The sequence below is a fragment of the Oxyura jamaicensis genome, chromosome 2 (genome assembly GCF_011077185.1).
Source record: "Oxyura jamaicensis isolate SHBP4307 breed ruddy duck chromosome 2, BPBGC_Ojam_1.0, whole genome shotgun sequence".
Lineage (NCBI taxonomy): Eukaryota > Metazoa > Chordata > Aves > Anseriformes > Anatidae > Oxyura > Oxyura jamaicensis.
This window is the reverse complement of record NC_048894.1, coordinates 53,685,163-53,705,511: the sequence shown is the minus strand read 5'-3', so window position 1 is coordinate 53,705,511 and position 20,349 is coordinate 53,685,163. Positions and strand designations below refer to the sequence as shown.

The following is a 20,349-nucleotide window of genomic DNA, read 5'->3' as shown; positions in this document are numbered from 1 at the left end:
AAATAACAAACCTGAGCAGCAACGTTAGAGTCAGTGGGCATGAGACAAGTGGGGAGAAACAGGAATCATCTACTGGATAGACTGAGTGTCTAAGGCTAGCTAGTGAAGGGACCCATAGGAATCATAGGATCAACACCCTGTGTATGTACATGCAGAAATATGTATCTATAGATTGATAAAGTCATGTATTTTCCACTACCAGGCTTGCACCAAGATCAGCCCAAGAGTGGAATAACGTTAGGCAGGTATTTTGTATACATTTGCCTACTAGAAGCATATACTCAGCCTCGCCACTGTTTGGACCTGGAAACAGAGCTGCTGCAGGCTTGCTTCTATCAAGGTATGACATTTGGCAGGTCCTAACAAAAATGACAGGAAAACTCAGTAGACAACTTCTGTGGAGAACTGCAAAATCAGCATTCTGCTGTCAGTCCGCCTAATTACTTTCATGAACTGCAATGGGGCAAAGTGCTGCTTTGCAATGCTATGCAATTTTTTTCCAATAAAATTCATTTGAGCAACCTGATGTAGAATGATAATCAAGGTAAACACTGAATGAACAAGTACACCAGTATTATATATACAATGCTGTTTTGTATTTTTTTTTTTAGTGAAACAACAACAAAAAAATCAAACCTCACACCTTTAAATGAAAAAAACTACTTCTACAATTGTTAATGCTATCCACTACAAAATGCAGTGAAAATAAAATACAGCTGCTTCCCTGATGAATGCATAAAGCATGTACAATTGCAGTTTTGCGTCTTGGACGCCATTGACCATTAACTTCTCATACTGTCTGGAGCTCTCTGTTTTGTTAAGTTTATACAGGTTTAGATATCTGATGATCTTTAAAGACTACACTTTGACACTGCAAGTTGCCTAACCCATTAAGAATTCACCCAGTCCATACTTAAACTCTTTTAATCTGCACAGAAGTCACTGTTAAAATGCAAAAGTCAAAATAATGCTGCTTACCTTGTTTTTTACACCAAATTCACTGACAACTTCTTTCTCTTCATCTCTCATTACTGGAATCTTTGAGATATTTCCCACATAAACATGACTTTGAATAACTGGTAACAAGTCAAAGCAGGATTCAGCAATTTTCTTCAATGCCAAATAAACTTTCTGGCAATCAGAATCAATAACCTTCTTTACCGGTAAAGATGCTTCTAAACTGGAACTGTGTGCTGAATCACCGGTTTCACAGCTCTTGCCATGGAAATTCTCCTGTATTTCAGAGCTTGTATTTTGATCATTTCCAATAGCAGGAATATCACTGGACTCCAGCTTTGGTGGTTCCCTGTCTAATCTCAGTCTTTTCGCACTTCTAGGCATAGATATTGGCAATAATGTTCTTTTTTCAAGATGATTTGATAAGCTTGAAACCAATTGCTGATTTTGCACGTTTTTGTCTTGTCTACTATCAGGTTTCAAATTGCTCCCAGTTTTAACAAAAGCAGTTGATGTAGATGCTATTGCTTTGAACCCACCTATTTGAGCCACAGGTCCTGGCAAACTCTGGCTGTCTGAAAGGGCACATCGGTTAAGCTGAATATTGCCTTTCAGGATGTTTAGTGTCCTTGCCCTTGCAGATAGCTCTGGATACATAGTGTCCAATATTTTCACAGAGTTCTCCTGAGGAGTAGCCGCAGCAGCACCATCTGCTGCACACAGAGGAAATCTTCCAGGGACGGGAAGTGCATGCTTTGGAATGGAAGTACAAAATTTTAAAGGTGATGAGAGAATCCTTCTACCCACTGCCACCTCTGAAGGTGATGGAGGGGAAAACAAAAGGGCAGATTTGACAGTTGGAGTATCTCTCAGTGGAGACATTAGAGGAGGAACAGGGGTTTCACGTAGTGGGGATATCAGGTCATCAAGAGGGGAAAGCAAAGAGGATCGATCAGCAGAAGACATCACTGGGGTCATGGAACACGCAGCTCTTGGAGGAGTCGCAATCAAAGGCAGGAGCAGTGGGGGAAGAGGAGGACCCATCTCTTGCCTGATTTTATTTATAGTCTCAGATAAGCATTTTGTCGGCACAGAAGTATCAGCATTTGCAAGAACTGGCTGAGTTATTTTAACTTCAAGGGCGTTCGTCTTTCTTTTACCTCGAAGCAGCTTTTTTGATAGCCTGCCATGCATCACTTGGACAGCTGCCTTGGCTGAAACACTCAAGACTTCTGATCGTTCTTGCACTTTGCAGTTCAATTTATTGGCCTTTTCGGGAGCAACATCCACACAAGAATCTGACTCCAACATATGCGAATTCTCAAATACCATTTTTTGTGGCATAGAAGACTGATTGACTGTTTGAGAATTGCAGTCTACATCAGACAGGGCTGGATTTGTAAGATACTTGATAATAAAGTTTTTTCTACCACTATCCAGAAAGCCCTTCCAAGTACAAGTGGTACGACAAAAACATGAAGGCTGAAAAACACCTAACATAACATTAGCGTTGCTTTCTTCTGAGTTGCAAACAGCACACTTTTGATTATGATTATATTCTTCAAGAACTGAGATGCCCATATCAACACTGTGCGGTAGACTTTGCTCTGCATTTGACTCAAGCTTTTCACAACCATTTTCTTCTACAAAATTGCTGAGTGCTAACATTCTTGTACTTAGTTTACTGTTTTTTACAGCTATTCTGTAAGTTTCTGACAATCTGGTTAATATCTGGCATATTGGTAATCTATTTTTTGAAGCACTTGGCATCACAGGTCTTCCTTTGGATGTCCCAGTTTTTAACAGATCTTCCCTACTGTCATTTATCCATCCAGCTACCCTGAATTCACTAGCACCCTCAGCATTTTCAGAGGCTACTAATATACACCCTCTTTTCAGAGAGGTTAAGTCTTTGGGACAAACCTCCCCGACCACATCTGACAACTCATTTGCAGTATTTGGAGAGTAGTCTGTTTCACAGCATGCATCCATATCCACTATAGTATCTGCTTTTAGATGACTATCTGTCACAGTATTTCCTGGGCACATTGTTGAATGAAGTTCACATACTTGGTCATCAGGATCAACACTTGCATCATTTTCCAGAGCACTCACTACAACTCTTGTTGAAGTTCTCAGGTCCTTTTTGAACATGGGAAAACATTCAGAATATTTCACATCTCCAACTTTTTGTATAGGACAGTCCTTCTCTTCAGACACATTGCTTTGCTCTGGGATATCAAAAGCATTTTTAGACCTTTTTATGCTGTTTTCCTCACATGTCTCAGAACTATTCAACCTTTTGCTTTCCCCCCCATCTGTCAGTGAACCAGTTCTAGCAGGACCTGCATTAGCTTCTGATGTAGGAGTCTTGCATTCTGATTCTTGACAAGGAAACTTTTGGAAGGTCAAAGTATTCTTATTATAAGAGTTTGCTTGCAAAATTTGCAATTTAACAGATGCCTGAGGTTCTTTATCTACTGGCAGCTCCTTCTCACCTGAAATTACCACTTCATTTTTGTGTATGTGTTCCCCCTCAGAGCAGCAGTCCAGTTCTTTGCACACATTGCCTTTTTCAGTAGATGGGATCTCAGCACCCTTTTTGAAGCTTTCTAGAGAACTACGAAATGCACTACCCACAATACATTTTTTATCTCCTTTGTTTTTCAGTGTATGAGAAAAATCAGAATTTCCTGTGAAATCACTTTCAACAAATCCGACAACTTTCTCAAGACTGTAATTTAAATTACAAGGCTCTGTGGATTCCAATCCATTCTCTTGGATAGGGGAATCTGTATCTTCAGAATTTACACAGCTTGTCTTCAAGTTCATTTGAGTAGACAAAGCCAAGCTGCTCTTAAAACACATTTCTGAAGTATGCTGGCATATTATCTCTGGAACATTACTTTTCTCCTTCACAACACTGTCTTCCCAGTTAAATGAACTGGAACAAGCCTCAATCACTAATTCCTTGCCTTGCTTGTTTAATTCTGCTTTTATTTCATCACAAGCATCATTTTCAGTTATCAAGAGCTGATTCTGAGGTTTTGCAAATTGTGTCTGAGATGTAAGATTACTTTCTATTACAACAGATTGGATGGTATCTGCTTCTTCTAACAGTTTACTGCTCTCATCTACAAAATCTTGATTAACTTGGAATTCAGTCCCTTGAGATTCAAACACTCCAAAGTTCTGAGTTTTGGTCAACTCACAGTCAAATGTACTGCACAGGCTTTCAGGTTGTTTCATTTCACCATTTCTTTCTGTAAAATCTAACACACATGATTCACTCTTAGCTACACTGCTTTCCGCCTCAGTAATGCATGTCATCTTTGGTACTGCAAGTATACTTTCCAAGTCTGACTTTCCTTGGAAAAAAATATTGTAATCTTCTTCCTGGTATGGTTTACCTCTTAAATACTCCCCTTCCTGTACATCTAGTATTTTTTCATTTTCTGCACTATTGAATAGCTCTGATGATTTAGCTATTTCAAGAACACTTTCTTTGTTCACATTCATGGCTAGTTCAATAGATTCGGGTCTGGTTATATTAATGTCTTGCATTTTGAGCTGTCCATCATCTTTTGGAAAGCTTGATGAAGCAACTATATTTTTGTCTATACCATCTATACCATCCATAGACAGTGTATGTTTGATTCCTTCAACAGCAGATACAGGTAAATAACATTGAGAGACTTTAGCAGTCTCCAATTCGTGTTTTCTGTCCATATCATATTCTAGTGTATGCACACATTGTTCTTCCAGTGTCTTTTCACTGTCATGTTTTATTTCAGAGCACTGAGAGTGAGCAGAACTCTCAGTAGTTTCAGTGTATGCCTCCGTCTCCAGAATTATTCCCTCACTATCACACTGTATCATTAAGTCTTTAGGACACTCTACTTCACAAAAAGATTTAGAACTACTGAAATCAGACAATACAACTTCTGAGAGTTCTCCCTCATTAGCCTCTGCACAGAGCCCTTGCATCTGTATTGCAGCTGTTATTTCCTCTCCATTTATCACTGGTTTTATGCTTTCCTCAACATCACTTGCTGTATTAGCTACCTTGATTACATCTTTGGATTCGTTTTCAACCACTTCATTCTCTACCAATACATCAGATTCCTCCTCACAGTCTGTACTTTGAAGTAGAACAACACATTGTTCAGGTGGCAAATGAGTAACATCTGGTGGAATAGATACTGCCCTAGGAATCTCTCCTGATAATCCGTCTCTTTCTGCCTTCATTAATTGACCATGCTTTTCATGTATACCATCATAACCACCAGGCTTGATTAAGATCACATTCTCCTCTGCTTGTTCTACCTCACTACATCTTTCTATCTGATTCTGAGGCTTAAAACTGTGTAGCACAAAATCAGTTGAAGAGGTCCCATCTGCACTGTGCATTTCCTTGATATTTCCTTTCTTCTCCACTGTGGCTTCCAATTCATGTACTGTTGCTTTAGTTAGTTCTGTCTCCTCTGTTTCCATATTTACAGAATTCTCCTCCAAACAATCTTTGTTAGTTCCCATGTTTGTAATTAAAGTAGCAGCTTCAGCTTGCTTTGTTTCAGCATCTCTCACTTTCTTGCTCAACATCTCTGGATTAATATGATCAATCTTTTCATTCCTACTCCAGTTATGTGAAATTTCTGCATCAAGACTATGTCCACATGTTTTGCTCCATCTGTTACGCTCCTCATCCAAGCTGAATACATTACAACAATTTTGAGGCTGAATTTGGTCTTCTTGTGAAGTATACTCCACTGCAGAAGCACTGCAATCAGCTTCTTCACTGCTGGAAGCCGTGACTTCTCCAAACAATATATCCTTTAATGAAAAACAAAGAGTTAATTTTTCAAAGCCCAGTATCAATTTTAAGAGCTATATTTTTCTGAACAAACAGGCTGCTGGCCCTGACATGCAGTGGTTTTGAGAGATTAAGGCTGATAACAGATTTACGTCCTTCTCCATTATTGCTCTTCATACTAAACAGAAAGCATCTTTGTGAATATTGAGACCTCTTTGCCTACCTACTTACATTCTAAGATTACTGAAAAAATAACATTTGAGTAGGTTCCCCGTGAATTTCAAGCTGTAGAGGTTTACTAGAAAAACCATGCTTATACCCAACAAGAGTTGGGAATGTAGGTCTGTGACATCAGGAAAAGACAGCAGTTGAGACATGGCCAACTTTGTTTTAAATATACTGCAGAAAATTATGGTTTGTGCCCTTCCACAGACAGTGCACTAGAAAGTGAAGAAGTCAATGTAGACCTAAGCACTCATACAGAGATCCTTTCAGTGTATCAGGGTAAGTAATACTGATACATAAAAAAGTTCAAGAATATCCAATTGTTATTCCTGCAGTAATTATACAACCAAGTTAATGCCAAGTCAGACAAATCCTGGAACTCACCTGTTCAGCTACTGGTGAAAGCTGTACTGGAGAAAGTAGAGCAGGGAGAGGCCTGACCCAGTTCAGTATATCCATCACGTTTCCACCTGGGCCCTTTTGCTCCTGATCAGAGAAGTCTGAACTACTGTATGCCCCATCTGTCCACATTGTCACAGGTATAGTTTTATCCTCACAACCTTGCAGATTTTCTTCAGCAGTCCCATTCTCAACACGGTCAACTCCAGAAGGCTCAGTATTCACATGACGTTGCAGGGTTGTTACAGAGTTGTGCTTTCCAGCACTTTCTATTGAAGAATAGCAATGTAGTGTTTTGCCATCACGTTTCCTGATCTTTTGGTGGTTTTGTACAGCTCCTATGACAAAAATATCATTAAGAAATTAACACATTTTTTTCTCCCCATCTTTCCTTATAGAGCTAATACATCATAGCAATAAGGCTACATTATCATCTTTTCAAGTGATGTTCCTGATGTTCCCTCAGACAAGTAGTAAGAAACACTTAAGAACGCTTTCAGAAATATTTTCCATACAGAGATCAGATGTTATTATTCACAACCAATTTTTTTTTTTCCCTGTGAAAAAGATGTAGATGTATGTAGGTACAAAGCACTCCCACCCAAAAAACACTTTCCAACTTCAATCATTAAAACTATTCTCCCAGTTTTTCCTACCAGGAAGGGCCATACTGGGTAAGACTGATGGTCTATCCAGCTCAGTGATTCATTTCCAGTTTTAGCCCAATAACTGATGTTCAGGAAAAGCAACACAAGCATGCACCGGCATTCCTCAATCAGGATGTAACTCTCTGCTTAAAGCAAGCAGCAGCTTTGAGCCAGCAGCTGCACTTTCATATTTAAAGGATACTGTGCAGGCCAATGACAATTATGTCCTGCCATAAACAAAGTAAGGGAGTTCTTAACTATATACCAGGTTTCATGATTTAATATGCATACATTTTTAAAGCATTAGTTTTTTTAATTTCTGTCTTCAGTCTATTCATGCAAGATTCTGTCTTTAATGACATGACCTAGTTTAAGTTGGACCCTTAAAAAAACCTTCCTAAAAGGTATCATTCCCTTCAAATGGTGACCCTGACGTGATAGGGGAGGAGCAGCGCTGCATGGAGCGCCTGGAGGGAACCCAGCCGAACGAGTCAAGCTCGCAGCTGGACTGCAGCTTCAACCCTGGGACATCACCTGAAGAATAGGTGAGCGGCTGGGCATTAATCATGGGAGCTAACCTCTCCACGGAAGAAGAGGCCATAGTTAAACTACTAATTCAGTTATTAATTAAGCAAGGAGTGAAATATGATCCATACAAAGTGAAGATACTTTTAAAGTTTTTACAAGAACAGGGGGCTCCCTCAGCTGTTTCCGCTGTATTTGATTTACAAACATGGGAAGCAGCAGGGCAAAAGGTATGGAACGCAGCATCCCAGAGAGATACAAATGCTGCTGAAGTTATGACTACGTGGCAATTAATAACAGAGACCTTAAGGTCATGGCAGGCTGAAAAGAAAGTCCAGCAAGCGGCCGCCCAAGCTATCATGATTGCCAAGCCACCAGCAGCATTAGCTCCTCCACCGGAGCCCCCAGCCGCCCCACCAGAGCCATCAGCTTCCCCGCCAGAGCAAAACAATCTAATAGACTTGGAAGAAAATGGGCCAACAAGCATCCCCTCCACACACATTTTATTCCCACGCAATGAGACGTCTCGCATGGGGTTTGACCCTAGAGAACGTTGGGAGCAGGTGCGTCGAGAAGCTCTCAAAGACAGGGACCCTGTGGGCATGGCCTTTCCTGTAATGGTACGAACTAATGGCCCTAACGAGTATAGTGCGTTCCAATGGGATCTGATTAAAGAATTGAGGAAGACGGTCACCACGTACGGGTTGCATGCACCTTTTACACAATCCCTGTTGGAAAACGTTATGACAGGGCAGTTGCTGGTCCCTTATGATTGCCGCCAAATTGCGGCTATGATCCTGACCCCTACTCAAAAGCTGTTATGGGAACAAAATTGGAGAGAATTATGTGAAGCAGCGGTTCTCCAAAATTTAGAAAGACCTGCCGGAGACCCTCTTCTGGGAGCCGGACTCGCCCAACTCATGGGGACTGAGCCCTTGCTAGATCCACGGTTGCAAGCTAGGCTCAATGATGCCATCTTGCAGCAGTCAGCCCAACTAGCCTTACAAGCTATGTTAAAGTTACCAGAAGCGGGAAAAAATCAGCCCTCGTTCACAAATATAAAACAGCAAATTGATCATCAGGAAGCAAAAGAGGCCTTTATATTAAAAGGCCCTTATATAGCAGTCGAAAATGCCAATACGGACTGCAAAAAGATACTATGGACCATGCCCACCAGCACCACTTCAGTACAAATGACTGAGGCCTGCAACAGGGTTGGATCCATTGAGCATCACACGGCTGCTCTGGCAGGAGCGTTTGCTGCACCGCTAACGATGGGTGGCAACAAGCGATGCTACCGATGTCAAAACGTGGGGCATTTCATTGCCAACTGCCCCCAAAAAAGAGGAGACAACAACACTAGCAATTCTGCCCCTCCTGCCATTTGTCCTAGATGCAGAAAGGGGTGGCATTGGGCTAGCCGCTGTCGATCCAAATATACTGTTGGAGGACAACCCCTGCCACTGTGACAGGGAAGCGGGAAGACAACCACTGGGCAGGTGCGCGCGACGACACAAATTCCCCGGGGAGGTGGTCCCACAGTGGGGGGTTTGCAAACCGCCCCCCGAGTAATGATGACCTCCGAGTCTGCGCCACAGCAGACCCAGCCCCCAAGGGAAATACCGACAGCTGCGACACAGTGGACTCCCTCACTGCCAAGACCTGAGGGAGTGCCGGAGTGGATGTCTCCACAACAGTAAATCTTACAATATGGAACAACAAAGTTCACAAGATGCCATTAAATGTTAAAGGGCCACTAGGGAAAGGCTGCCGCGCTATCTTGCTGGGACGATCGAATACCACCTTTACTGGTCTTTTTGTGCTGCCCGGAGTGATTGACACAGATTACAAAGGAATAATACAGGCTATGGTGTGGACTCCCTCTCCCCCGGTGCATATCCCATCTGGGACCAGAATTGCACAATTAATATTGTTTAATGCTACAGACCCTGATGCAGAAAGCAACTCTCAACATAATGTGGGTTTCGGCTCCACAGGACGGCCAGAAATTTTTTGGACAACTACCCTGGCCACGCAGAGGCCCATAGTGACATTAACATTACATTATCCCAAGGCTGCGGAGCCAACGAGTGCGCCAATCCCTATGCTAGCAGACACTGGAGCCGATGTTACGGTCATAGCCCTTAAAGATTGGCCCAATGCATGGGCTCTGGACTCAACCACAAAGGGGCTCATGGGAGTAGGGGGCACGTCTTAAACACAGCAATCCAAATACATGTTACAAACTTGGGGAATCAGGCACAAGACAGGCATACTCCATTTATCGATGGGACAAGCTATTGTAGAACGCGTGCATCACTCCCTCAAAGAACTGCTAGCCAAACAAAAAACAGGGGAAGCACAGGAAACCCCTCAGAACAGGATAACTAAGGTTCTCTATGTTATGAATAATTTAACACTACCATTCCCCCATGAGGATATTACACCTATCATAAAACATTTTGGCTCACTAAGATCAGGGCTTACACCAATTCAAGCAGAACACCCGATGGTTAGAATGCGTAATTTAGATACTGGGGCCTGGGAGGGGCCGTTCCCGTTAATAACTTGGGGGCGAGGGTATGCTTGTATTTCCACAGGACAAGGACCACAATAGTTGCCATGATGGTTGGGATCATCAGACTCCTCAGCCTCTGCAACACTGGAGCCTCCTGGGTCTCAATCCAGGTGAAACATCTGGGTTACTCTTGCCAACATGACCAGACAAGACCACATGTGTTTATCCATGGCCAGCGCCAAAAATCTGTTCCCAACTTGCCTCATCAGGATCCCGCTGCCGGGCGAGAACTTGACGGAGTTAGTCAACAACACTCCAGCGGGAACGCACTTGACCAGGGGATGGAATAGAACAGTTCAAGGAAATGCCTCTAATGAGGCTGTGAACAATTGGGACAGTTGGGTAGTCCATTTACCAATAGCCCCATTAGAGCCACAGGAACTAGATATTCTAGGAAGTGTTAGTGCGTTTGCTTGCTTGAAATTTAATTATACTGGAAAAAATATCACGGCAGTCAGCATCACACCTGGCCTGTCTGTGTACCAGAATGAATCCATTTGGTGCAATTTTACTACACCCAATATAACTCGCTCCTCGAATGCACCATTGGTTCTACTGGCAGGGGTGTTCCTTATTTGTGGTGATCGAGCTTGGCAGGGTGTTCCTTCGCACATTGTAGGAGGACCCTGCACGCTAGGCAGATTAACGTTACTAACACCTAACACTTCTATGACACTGAATATTTCAAGGGTACAGAGGCGAGGGAAACGAGAAGTCCACCAATATCAGGATGATTGCAGAGACAATCTGGACTTCTGGGGGGCCGACAAGGTGATCACGGCCTCCATCCTTGCTGCTGGCATTGCGGCTGCTCAAGCATTAACCGTGCTTAACAAATTAGGGTGCTGGCTAGCTAAGCAAGCCAATGCGACGTCTGTGGCGCTTAGCGGGTTGCTAGCAGATACTGATTCTATTAGACATGCTACCTTACAAAATAGAGCAGCTATTGAATTCTTACTATTAGCTCAGGGCCATGGCTGTGAGGAATTGGAAGGCATGTGCTGCGTGAATTTGAGTGATCACTCTGGCTCAATTCACCAGCAGCTGGATAACCTACAGAAATTAACAAATAAGCCCATGACGAGCTCATGGGGTCTTGACTCCTGGTCACAGGGTCTGGGAATAGGGGGCTGGTTAAGAGAAATATTGAAGGGATTGCTTGTTGTGCTTATAGTAGTTCTTACTGTTTTGATTATTGTACCTTGCCTGTTACAATGCTTGCAAAGAATGGTTGAGAAAGCTACGCAAGCCAACATGGCTTGTAGAAACAAAAAAAGGGGGAGTTATGGGTAACTCATACAGGGACCAGATAAACTTGTTTGATACAATTATACATTAGGGGGATGGAAGATACAAGAATGTGGTTGGGAAAGTACAAGAACATCGGATGGCTGCAAAATGAGGAAGTTCAGGAAGGAACAAGAGATAGGCACTGAGAAACTCTGTAACCAGCTGTAACCATAAAAAGCTTGCCAGACTAGCGCGCGCTGAACGCGTGAGCACAAATCAGATTGCAGAAATAGTGCGTGTGTGCCACGTAATACTGTTTGCATCTAGTAGCTAAGATACATAAGACTGTTGAACGCAGCTAATACATGCTTCGGTTGTGCATCAACTTGGAGTCATGTTATCATTCCCTTCAATTCACAATCGCGTCAGTTTTATGAAGTTATTCTAGCAGCTAGAAAGCACGTCCAAATGCTCTCTGTGATTCTCCGCACTATACTTTTGTTTTGTTCCTTTTCAAACCATGTTTTATTACTAGACGGTAATCCATTTTTTCTGCATGCAGACAAAACATACTGCTCCAGAAAAGTGTAAACAGTGAAGACAAAGAACTTGTAATTCTTATACAACATTTGGATGTGCGTTTTTTTTTATAGTGCATACAAACACTATTGGACACAGCAGTGGCAGTATCCAAGCAAGAGATCAAGTGATCTGTGTATGTCGACATACCATTACATGGTATAAGGAACAACACATGAACAAAATGGTTTTAAAGAGAGGATATACTGCTTTAATTGGCACAGCTTGACTCCTGCTGGAAAAATAGAAAAAGAATTGTGTGCTTCATTATTGCTGTGACTACTTCTCCACTGCTAGAACTTACAGTAATACTCCTCAAGCAGCACCAAAGGTAGTACCAGATTTGAAAGCACTAATTTAATTCCATAGGTGAAAACATGCCTCCACTTATCTGTCTCCCAATAAACTTTAAGCACATTCTAACATGGTAGGTCCTACTGTATGTTTTAGTAGAAAAAGTGATCAAAAATATATTTCCAAGATTGCTACAAAAGACACTAGGAGGAAAAGGGGACAGTTTAGCCTTATGGGCCTTACAAGGCCAATTTCCTTAAAGATGAATGAGCTCTGACATCTCCTTCAGTGAAAGCTATATTTTAGAAGTTCTAAGATCATACTGTGCTTTATAAAGCTATTTATAAGCTACAGTCACATAAAGCTTCCAGATGTTTCTCATCTCATCATGAAAAACAGACTCCCTTTACTATTTGAGTCTCAGTAGATCAGCCAAGGAAAAAGGAGATCCTTCACTACCAAGAAAAAAGAAGAGTCAGAAGGTAAGGTAGTTTTCTGTATGATTATAGAAGATTTCTCATGCTCCTTTGTGCCAACTGTTCTAAGCTCAGAAGTTCCTCCACACTTAAGAGGGAAGAAACACACAGTTACTTATTTTCCCCCTAGAACAACTTCAATTAGACAAATGGGGAGTTTACTTTGAACGCTAAACTACACAATAGTACTGAGTATAAGGAACTTTATATCCCAACTATTCTCTCAAGATTTGTCATATGCCTACATGAATGCCTAGAATATTGATACATACCATCCACTGAAAAGCTCTCTCTGAGAAATAGATAAGAGACTCATCATCATTTCTGAATAACTAAGAGATTCTCCAGTCTTCTCTCCCCACCCTTTTCCTACCCAGCCCCTGATGACTTTGCTTGAATCTCTTCAAGGATTAGATGGCTTTTTCCTGGTTACCTGTTTATCTGTAGGAATAGCTATCATAGCAATTTCCAAAGGTTCAGGATATAGTAAGCTTGTCTACAGGAAACAAACAACTCTTTAGTACCTTAAAGATTTCCAATTGCCTGAACTTGAGGTCCAAGAAAAGTCCTACTGTTATTGAACCCTTTTCATCCAAAGGATCCTCTCAACGATGATTATTTTAAAGACAAATTTTACTTCTCCTAGGGAATCTCACACATTCACAGTGCCATTTATCCAAACGATTAAGTTTTGTCCTCAAACCTACAACTTAAAATCTAGTCCATGCAGCTTCAAACCTTCTCACTGCTGCCTTCTCCCACTTTCGAGAGAAGGTTAAGATTACTTTGAACTGGAAAAAACATCAAAAGCTACCACATGCTACTGTCAAGTATGTCTTTGATGAATGATGGAGAAAGAATAGAAATAAGCAATCCAATGCTAACATCAAGTGTCTTGGAACGAAATAAAATGAGTTTTGCAATTCAAAATTGCAAAATGTGCCAATGCCTCTTCACCCCCATAATGAAGAACTAAGCTCTAATCTAAATCTCCCCTCTTTTAGATTCATAGAAGACATTATTCCTTGTCCTATCGCTACAGTCTCTGACAAAGAGTCCCTCTCCACTTTTCTTGTAAGCCACCTTTATGTACAGAAAAACCACTATAAGGTCTCCCAAGAGCATTCTCTTTTTCAGGCTGAACAACTCCAACTCCCTCAGCCTCTCTTCATAGGAGAGGTGCTCCCACCCTTTGATCATCCTTACAGCCCTCCTCTGCACTCATTCTAATATTTCCATGTCCTTCTTGTGCTGGGGGCCCCAAAGCTGAACGCAGTGCTTAAAGGTGGGGTCTCACAAGAGCAGAGGGAGAGAATCACCTCTCTCAACATGCTCTTCATGCTTCTTTTGATGCAGTCCAGGATACGGTTGGCTTTCTGGGCTGCAAGCATGCACTACCAACTCATATTGATTGTCTCATCAGCCAACACCTCCAAGCCATACAATCTCTTCCGGTTTACAGCAAAAACTCATCACTATCAGCACAGTGTTTGCATATGCCTGGAAGTAGCAAGTGCATGCTTTTCAAGGACAAAAAAAAAAGAATGCCTGCATCCCAAAATTTGCATTATATACTGCAGAATTTATAGTGCTATAATAATTAAGGTATAAACATGAGAGGCATGTTTTGACTACTTTGATTATCAGCTGCTTTGACTATTTCTAAGAATTTCATTTCTGTATTCTAACAGCAGATTAAAATTGGCTTTTGTTTAGAAGAGCATTGTAGCCTAACTGGCTGTTCAAATTAAAATTTGCACTTACTTTCAAATAGTCTCATCAAAAAAGCACTTGACCAGACAATCACAAATAGAAGTATTTAAATCCATCCAAAAAGTGTTACACAAACAGTACCCAATCTGATGATAAGGCTACATCAATGAATTTACATACTAACACATTTACATTTACTGGAACCTACCTTCTGTAATAAACAGTCTTCTTTTTTCAGGCCGTGCCTTATCCTGAGCAGAAGCTGAGGGAAGAAGGTACCAATATTTATTTATTTTTAATTAAAAAAGAGACAGCTGCAATAGAATTCCAATACTTGACATGACATCTCACCCAAGATAGGATCATTTTCCCGCTTCTCTCTTTTTCCTTTTGCACTGTCAATGCACATCCAGAGTTCTTCCAACAAGAATTTTATTTTTTCTGTTAAACAAAATGTTTTTATAAATAGAGGAAAACTTCAATGGCTCAGAGAGCCTAGATTTTTTTTCTTTGTTCTTATTCAAAACACAGACATGCCTACAACTAAATATACACAAAAATGAAGACAACTGGGCATTTTAGCTTGAGAGAAATAAAAAGAACTAAATTAAAAATTAAATGATGGAATTGGACAATCCAAAAGGCAGCAAAAACATACGAATACCCAGAAACAACAAGGTCTGCCCTTTTCACAGAATTTTAATTTTCACCAAAAAAACTTAAAATGCAAGCACTGAAAAGCAGGACACAGAAAGCAGAAGTTTGTCTTTTGCCTGAAAATCATCTTCAGAGTTTTCTAGACAATACAAAAGCAATGTTAGTATTTTTTAAAATGTAAAAATACAAAAATATGATTGCTTAAAGCTTGGCCTCTATCTGTCCTTAGTACTTTAGAGGAAGTTTTGAATGAATTAGCTCCATTGTGCCATTAGGTTTGGGTAATTTGTAGCAGATATTGTAGATTATTACAAATAAATAAATAAATAGCATAGAAAACAACTATACATGGATTTCCACTTGAATTAGAGAGCCTCACACAGACTTTATAACAGATTACACTCCTGTCTTGTCTCTTTTGCTTTACATACTTCTTTTATGATCTTGTTGAGCTCCAAGACAGTGGGATTCAGTGGGATTTGCTTGTTTTTCAGTGTTTGCATTCTGGTTTATAATTACAAATCAAATTGCAGCACGTATGCATGGGGTAGACTGTAGTCATTTTAATGAATCAATTATCTTCCTTATTGCAAAAGTTAAAATATTCATCCCTCAATGACATCCCTCAATGACATTCTTCCCTCAGTGTCATATATTTCTATCAACTACATCTACTCTTACAGAAATTCTGTCAGTATCCTCTGTTGTCAGAAGTGTAACTCCAAAAGCTCCAAATGCTTTAAAAATTTCAGGAAAGAGAATAAGCAATTTTCCAGAAGTCTTACAATTAATTCATAATGGTTTGGTCTGCATAGAGAAAGGCCTTGCAAAAATCTTACCTTTGTCTATATCTGCTGTAAGATCTTCACTTGAACTCTGGGTCTCTGCATGTTTAACTATTGAGAAGTAGAGGAGAAAAGGAAGTGTTCAAATGGAATTATTAACACACAAAAATCTGAAGGTAATCAAAATTGCATACATACCCTTTCTGCACTTCTCTTTAAGAACACCATCAAGTTTTCCCTGTTAAAAATAACTAATGTTAATTTTTCATTCAATACACAGTTTGTAGAGAACTACCCTAAATTACCATGAAATCTAAATCTACATTTCAAATGTCATGCCTCAGTTTCAAAATTCACCATCTCTTAAGGCGAATTGCTATGTTTATTTACTCAGTATCTCCAACAAATGAACTTTCACTATTTCAATGCCTGTATTACAAGTAACTTGCCTTTTTTTTTTTTCTTCCAGAGGAAACCACACCTACAAACAGGAAAATCATACCTGTGCCTTCTTTAGTTCCTTTTCAAGCTTTTTCTTTTCAGTTTTCAACAGTTTAAAGTCTTGACTATGTTTTGTTGCAGCCTCTTCAAAAGAGAGAACCAAAATTCACATTAGAAACTGAACAAAATAACTACTTTAACTAGTACTGGCTAACAGTTTGCACATCATATTATGAGAAAAAAGTAGCATGAAATACAAATGTACTGAAATTATATTTTTAGCTCATTAAGACTTCAAACTTTAAGCACAACTCATGCACATATATTTTCTTTATCTGCATGTCTAGTGTTCTGAACTACTAAAATACATTTATTACTTTTTTCACTTACAGGCAAGAAACAAGAGCGTTTCACATTGTACTGAAGAACAACATACACTAAGTAAAAAAGGGAGCAAAATTAGGAGTGAAGTCAACATTTTTTCGTGTGCTTCATGCTGTTATTTAGAACAGAGGTTCTGGTTCAAAGATGAAAACACTACAGCCAACTGCATTAGAAAGATGTAGATAGCACTGCTATAGATTAGAACAGACAGACAGAGTACTCTAACTCTCAATACCTAGCATCAACCTTGGGAGAGTGCAAATGGGTGGGAATAAACAGGCTATGGCAGGTTAAGTGAGGTTCCTGGGGAAATTCACAAGCCAGGGAGATGCTTGAAAGAGCTTTGTGAAAGATCAGCTTGGTGACTTACACACAGAGCGCAAAGAGAGATGAAACCTGTCTGCTGATCAGATCAAGTCACAGAAGACAGCATATCAAAGAGAACGCCATTAAAAGGCAGCTCAGGCGGTAGACTGACAAGAACTAATCATGGGAAAAATTCAGGACTGACGAAAGATAAACTGGTCACTTAAACTGGAAAAAATACAAACTATCTCACAACATTTTGTTCTAGCTCTGCCAGAATTTGTATTTGGGGCTAGAAGATATAAAAATCTTGCTGCCACGTAAAGGAACTCCAAACTACCTGTACTTTATGGTAGGATTTTGGGGCTTTCTAACATTAAGACACATGTCACTCAGTTTGTTGTGGCCAGTTAACAAAAAATAATGTTTAACGTATGTGGAAATTTCAACTGTGGTAAGCACAGCTGTACCCAAATATGCCACGCAGGACAATGTTTTCCTTGCCAACTAACAGTACAGCAAGAAAAGTATCAGAATACTTTAAGTATATTCATTCTCTAGCAGAAAAAAAAAAGGGGGGGGGAGAGAGGGAGGAGGAGGAGAGGGGAAAAAATGCCATGAAGAAGTGCCTTAAACCAAACCAAACCAAAAAAAAACACCATAATTGCCAAAATATTTACAAATCAGCAAATGTGTCAGCATCACTACATCTTTAAATATGAATATAAAAACAAGTAGAATAATCCTGTCAGGATTATTGGTGCACTGGAACACCTGCCCTGTGAGGACAGGCTCAAGGAACTAGACTTGATTAGCTTGAGAAGAAAAAGCTTTGAAAGGACCTAAGAACAGTTTTCCTATACTTACAAGGTGTCAAGAAGATGGAACCAGTACATTCAGTGGCGCACGGTGGGAAGCTAAGATAAGAGAGGTTCTAGCTGGCAATAAGGAAAAGCTTTTTCAGCATGAGGGCATTCTGGAAGTGGATCAGATTGCCTGGACAGGCTGGTCACCCTACATCCTTTGAGGTTTCCTTCCAACTTGATTTACACAATGAGCCTGATATGCTCTACTGAAAATATTCTGCAGAATGGCAGATGCATTTCAGAGGCTAAGCATTACAGAGAGTACTGATTTGTCTTGCTCCCTGGGACTTTTTCTTTAACTTTTTCAATTGCTTTTTTGGATACAAAAGGAATCAAGAAACAGAACAGGATGACAGTACTGGTAACACAGTATAGAAAGTTACCTTCAAGTTTCTTGACTTTTGCTTCCAGTTTCTTTCTCCTGTTAAAAAAAAAAAAAGGCATTAACAGATTATTTTTGTATCGAATCACATTGTATGAAAAAAACACCAGAAACCAATTCCTGTAGGACTGCATCCCATGGAAAGGACCCACAATAGAACAATTCCTGAAGAACTGCAGCCTGTGGGAAGGACTCATATTGGAGCCGTTCACAAAGGACTGTATCCCATGAGAGGGACCCCACGCTGGAGCACAGGAAGCATATGAGGAGGAGGGAGTGGCAGAGAAAAAGTGTTATGAACCGACCGTAACCATTCCCCATCTCCCCTGTGCCACTTTTGGGGGAAGAAGGTAGAAGAATTAGAAGTGAGGCTGAGCCTGGGAGGAGAGGGGTGTGGAGAAGATGTTTTTAGTTTTATTACTCATTATTCTACACTGCTATTAATTGGCAATAAATTCAATTAATTTCCCATTAAGTCTGTTTTGCCTATGCTAGTAATTGGTGAGTGATCTTTTTGTCCTTATTTCGACCCACGAGTTTCTTTTCATTGTATTCTCTCCCTGTGTATTGTTAGGAGGGGGGAGTGAGATGGCAGCTTTGTGGGCACATGGCAGCCAGCCAGGGTTAACCAAACACATATGCAGACAGGTTAGTGTTATTCCTTAAAAGCAATTAAACTTTGCTTATAATCATTAGCAATGACATGCTCAGGAATAGTCTTCAGGATCATTTATGTCCCACAGATTTTTGTTCAGAATATCCTGCTGTTTGCTAAACTCAAAACAAAACCAATTACTCAGCCTAAACTATTCTTAATTCAGCACTTCCAACCCCACATTATATGCAAAACAGAACTGAAAAAAAAAAGAAAGAAAAAAATTACACATCCTACCAATGCTCACAGATCACTTCAATGAAGATGAATACTGTTCATCCACTCCTCACATTACAGCTTTTATAACAGATTAAGATTTGTAGCCTTAGCCCTTCTGGACGTGGAAGCTTTAATCATCACTTCAGATGTTAACTGGAGTGCATTTGAGAAACAACTCAGAGAACTAACCTACTGTCACCAATTAACCACCTTTGGAATGCTACCTCTTATGCTACACAACTCAAGCTCCTATCTGATATTCAAGATGCATGCACATCTTCAGCTGACAGAAAGCTATGCTAACAGAAATTGCACTCAGAAGAATACATAGAGTATTATGAACTACAACAAATATAATGTGATTATATTTATAATACTCAACAGTTAGAAATAAAAATGCAGACAAAAACTGTGTCTGTCATATTAATTTCACCCTTAGAGAGAATATGAAATTTTAATTAAATGAGCAACCTTACTTCTGGAACAGACTTAAGTTTTGAAAACTTCTTTCAAATCTCCTCTATAGAAATGATTTCATATTGAGAATCTTCTTAACAGTGGACATGTTAGATGATTTATCTCAAGTTATCATGGTTCTTGTAACTTCAGAAAGGAATTACCATCCTTGTAAACATTCAAATCTCAACTAAACAGTGGCCTAAGCAACCCACCTTAAAGTTGGCTCTGACTGGCAGACTGGACCAAGGGACTTTGGAGATTGTTTTTAACCTAAATTATTCTGCAGTAACTGTAGATTAACATTCACTGTATGAACAATTCTCTAGATTTTCTAAGTCTAATTTGACAAATTCACTAGTTCCGCTTCTGAAGAAACTCAGCTCACAAACACGTGTGATTGACTGCTTAAAACAGCCTCAACACCAAACGTGTATGAATTAGCTACAGAATCACAGAAGAGATGACCCAGTTTTACATCATCTGCAAACTTGATGGGTATGCTCTGCCCCATCATCCAGGTCATTAAACACAACTGGGGCCAGTAATGGCCTCTGAGGCATACTGCTAATTACTGTCCTCCAACTAGACTTTGTGACACTGGTCACCACCCTGTGGGCCTGTCCATTCCACCAGTTTTCAACCCACCTCACTGCCTGTCCATCCAGCCCAAACATCAACAGCTTGTCTGTAAGGATCTTATGGGGGGACAGTGTCAAAGGCCTTGCTGCAGTCCAGGTAGACAATAGTCACTGCTCTCCC

The 20,349-nt window shown here is 40.3% G+C and overlaps 1 protein-coding gene across 3 annotated transcripts in view; it reads right to left on the bottom strand.

Annotated features, from left to right (window-relative positions):
* Window positions 1-20,349, bottom strand: part of ICE1 (interactor of little elongation complex ELL subunit 1) — a 35,563-nt gene that overhangs the window by 8,910 nt on the left and 6,304 nt on the right. For 2 of the 3 annotated variants that reach the window (XM_035316733.1, XM_035316731.1), the window contains 9 exons: window positions 18,259-18,296; window positions 16,381-16,463; window positions 16,077-16,116; window positions 15,933-15,989; window positions 14,788-14,877; window positions 14,645-14,698; window positions 6,380-6,732; window positions 4,612-5,790; window positions 979-4,551 (listed from right to left, as the gene is read on the bottom strand). In XM_035316733.1, coding sequence (XP_035172624.1) covers window positions 979-4,551; window positions 4,612-5,790; window positions 6,380-6,732; window positions 14,645-14,698; window positions 14,788-14,877; window positions 15,933-15,989; window positions 16,077-16,116; window positions 16,381-16,463; window positions 18,259-18,296 — 5,467 coding nt within the window. The remainder of the gene's footprint in view (window positions 1-978; window positions 4,552-4,611; window positions 5,791-6,379; window positions 6,733-14,644; window positions 14,699-14,787; window positions 14,878-15,932; window positions 15,990-16,076; window positions 16,117-16,380; window positions 16,464-18,258; window positions 18,297-20,349) is intronic. The other variant, XM_035316732.1, reaches the window with a different exon arrangement.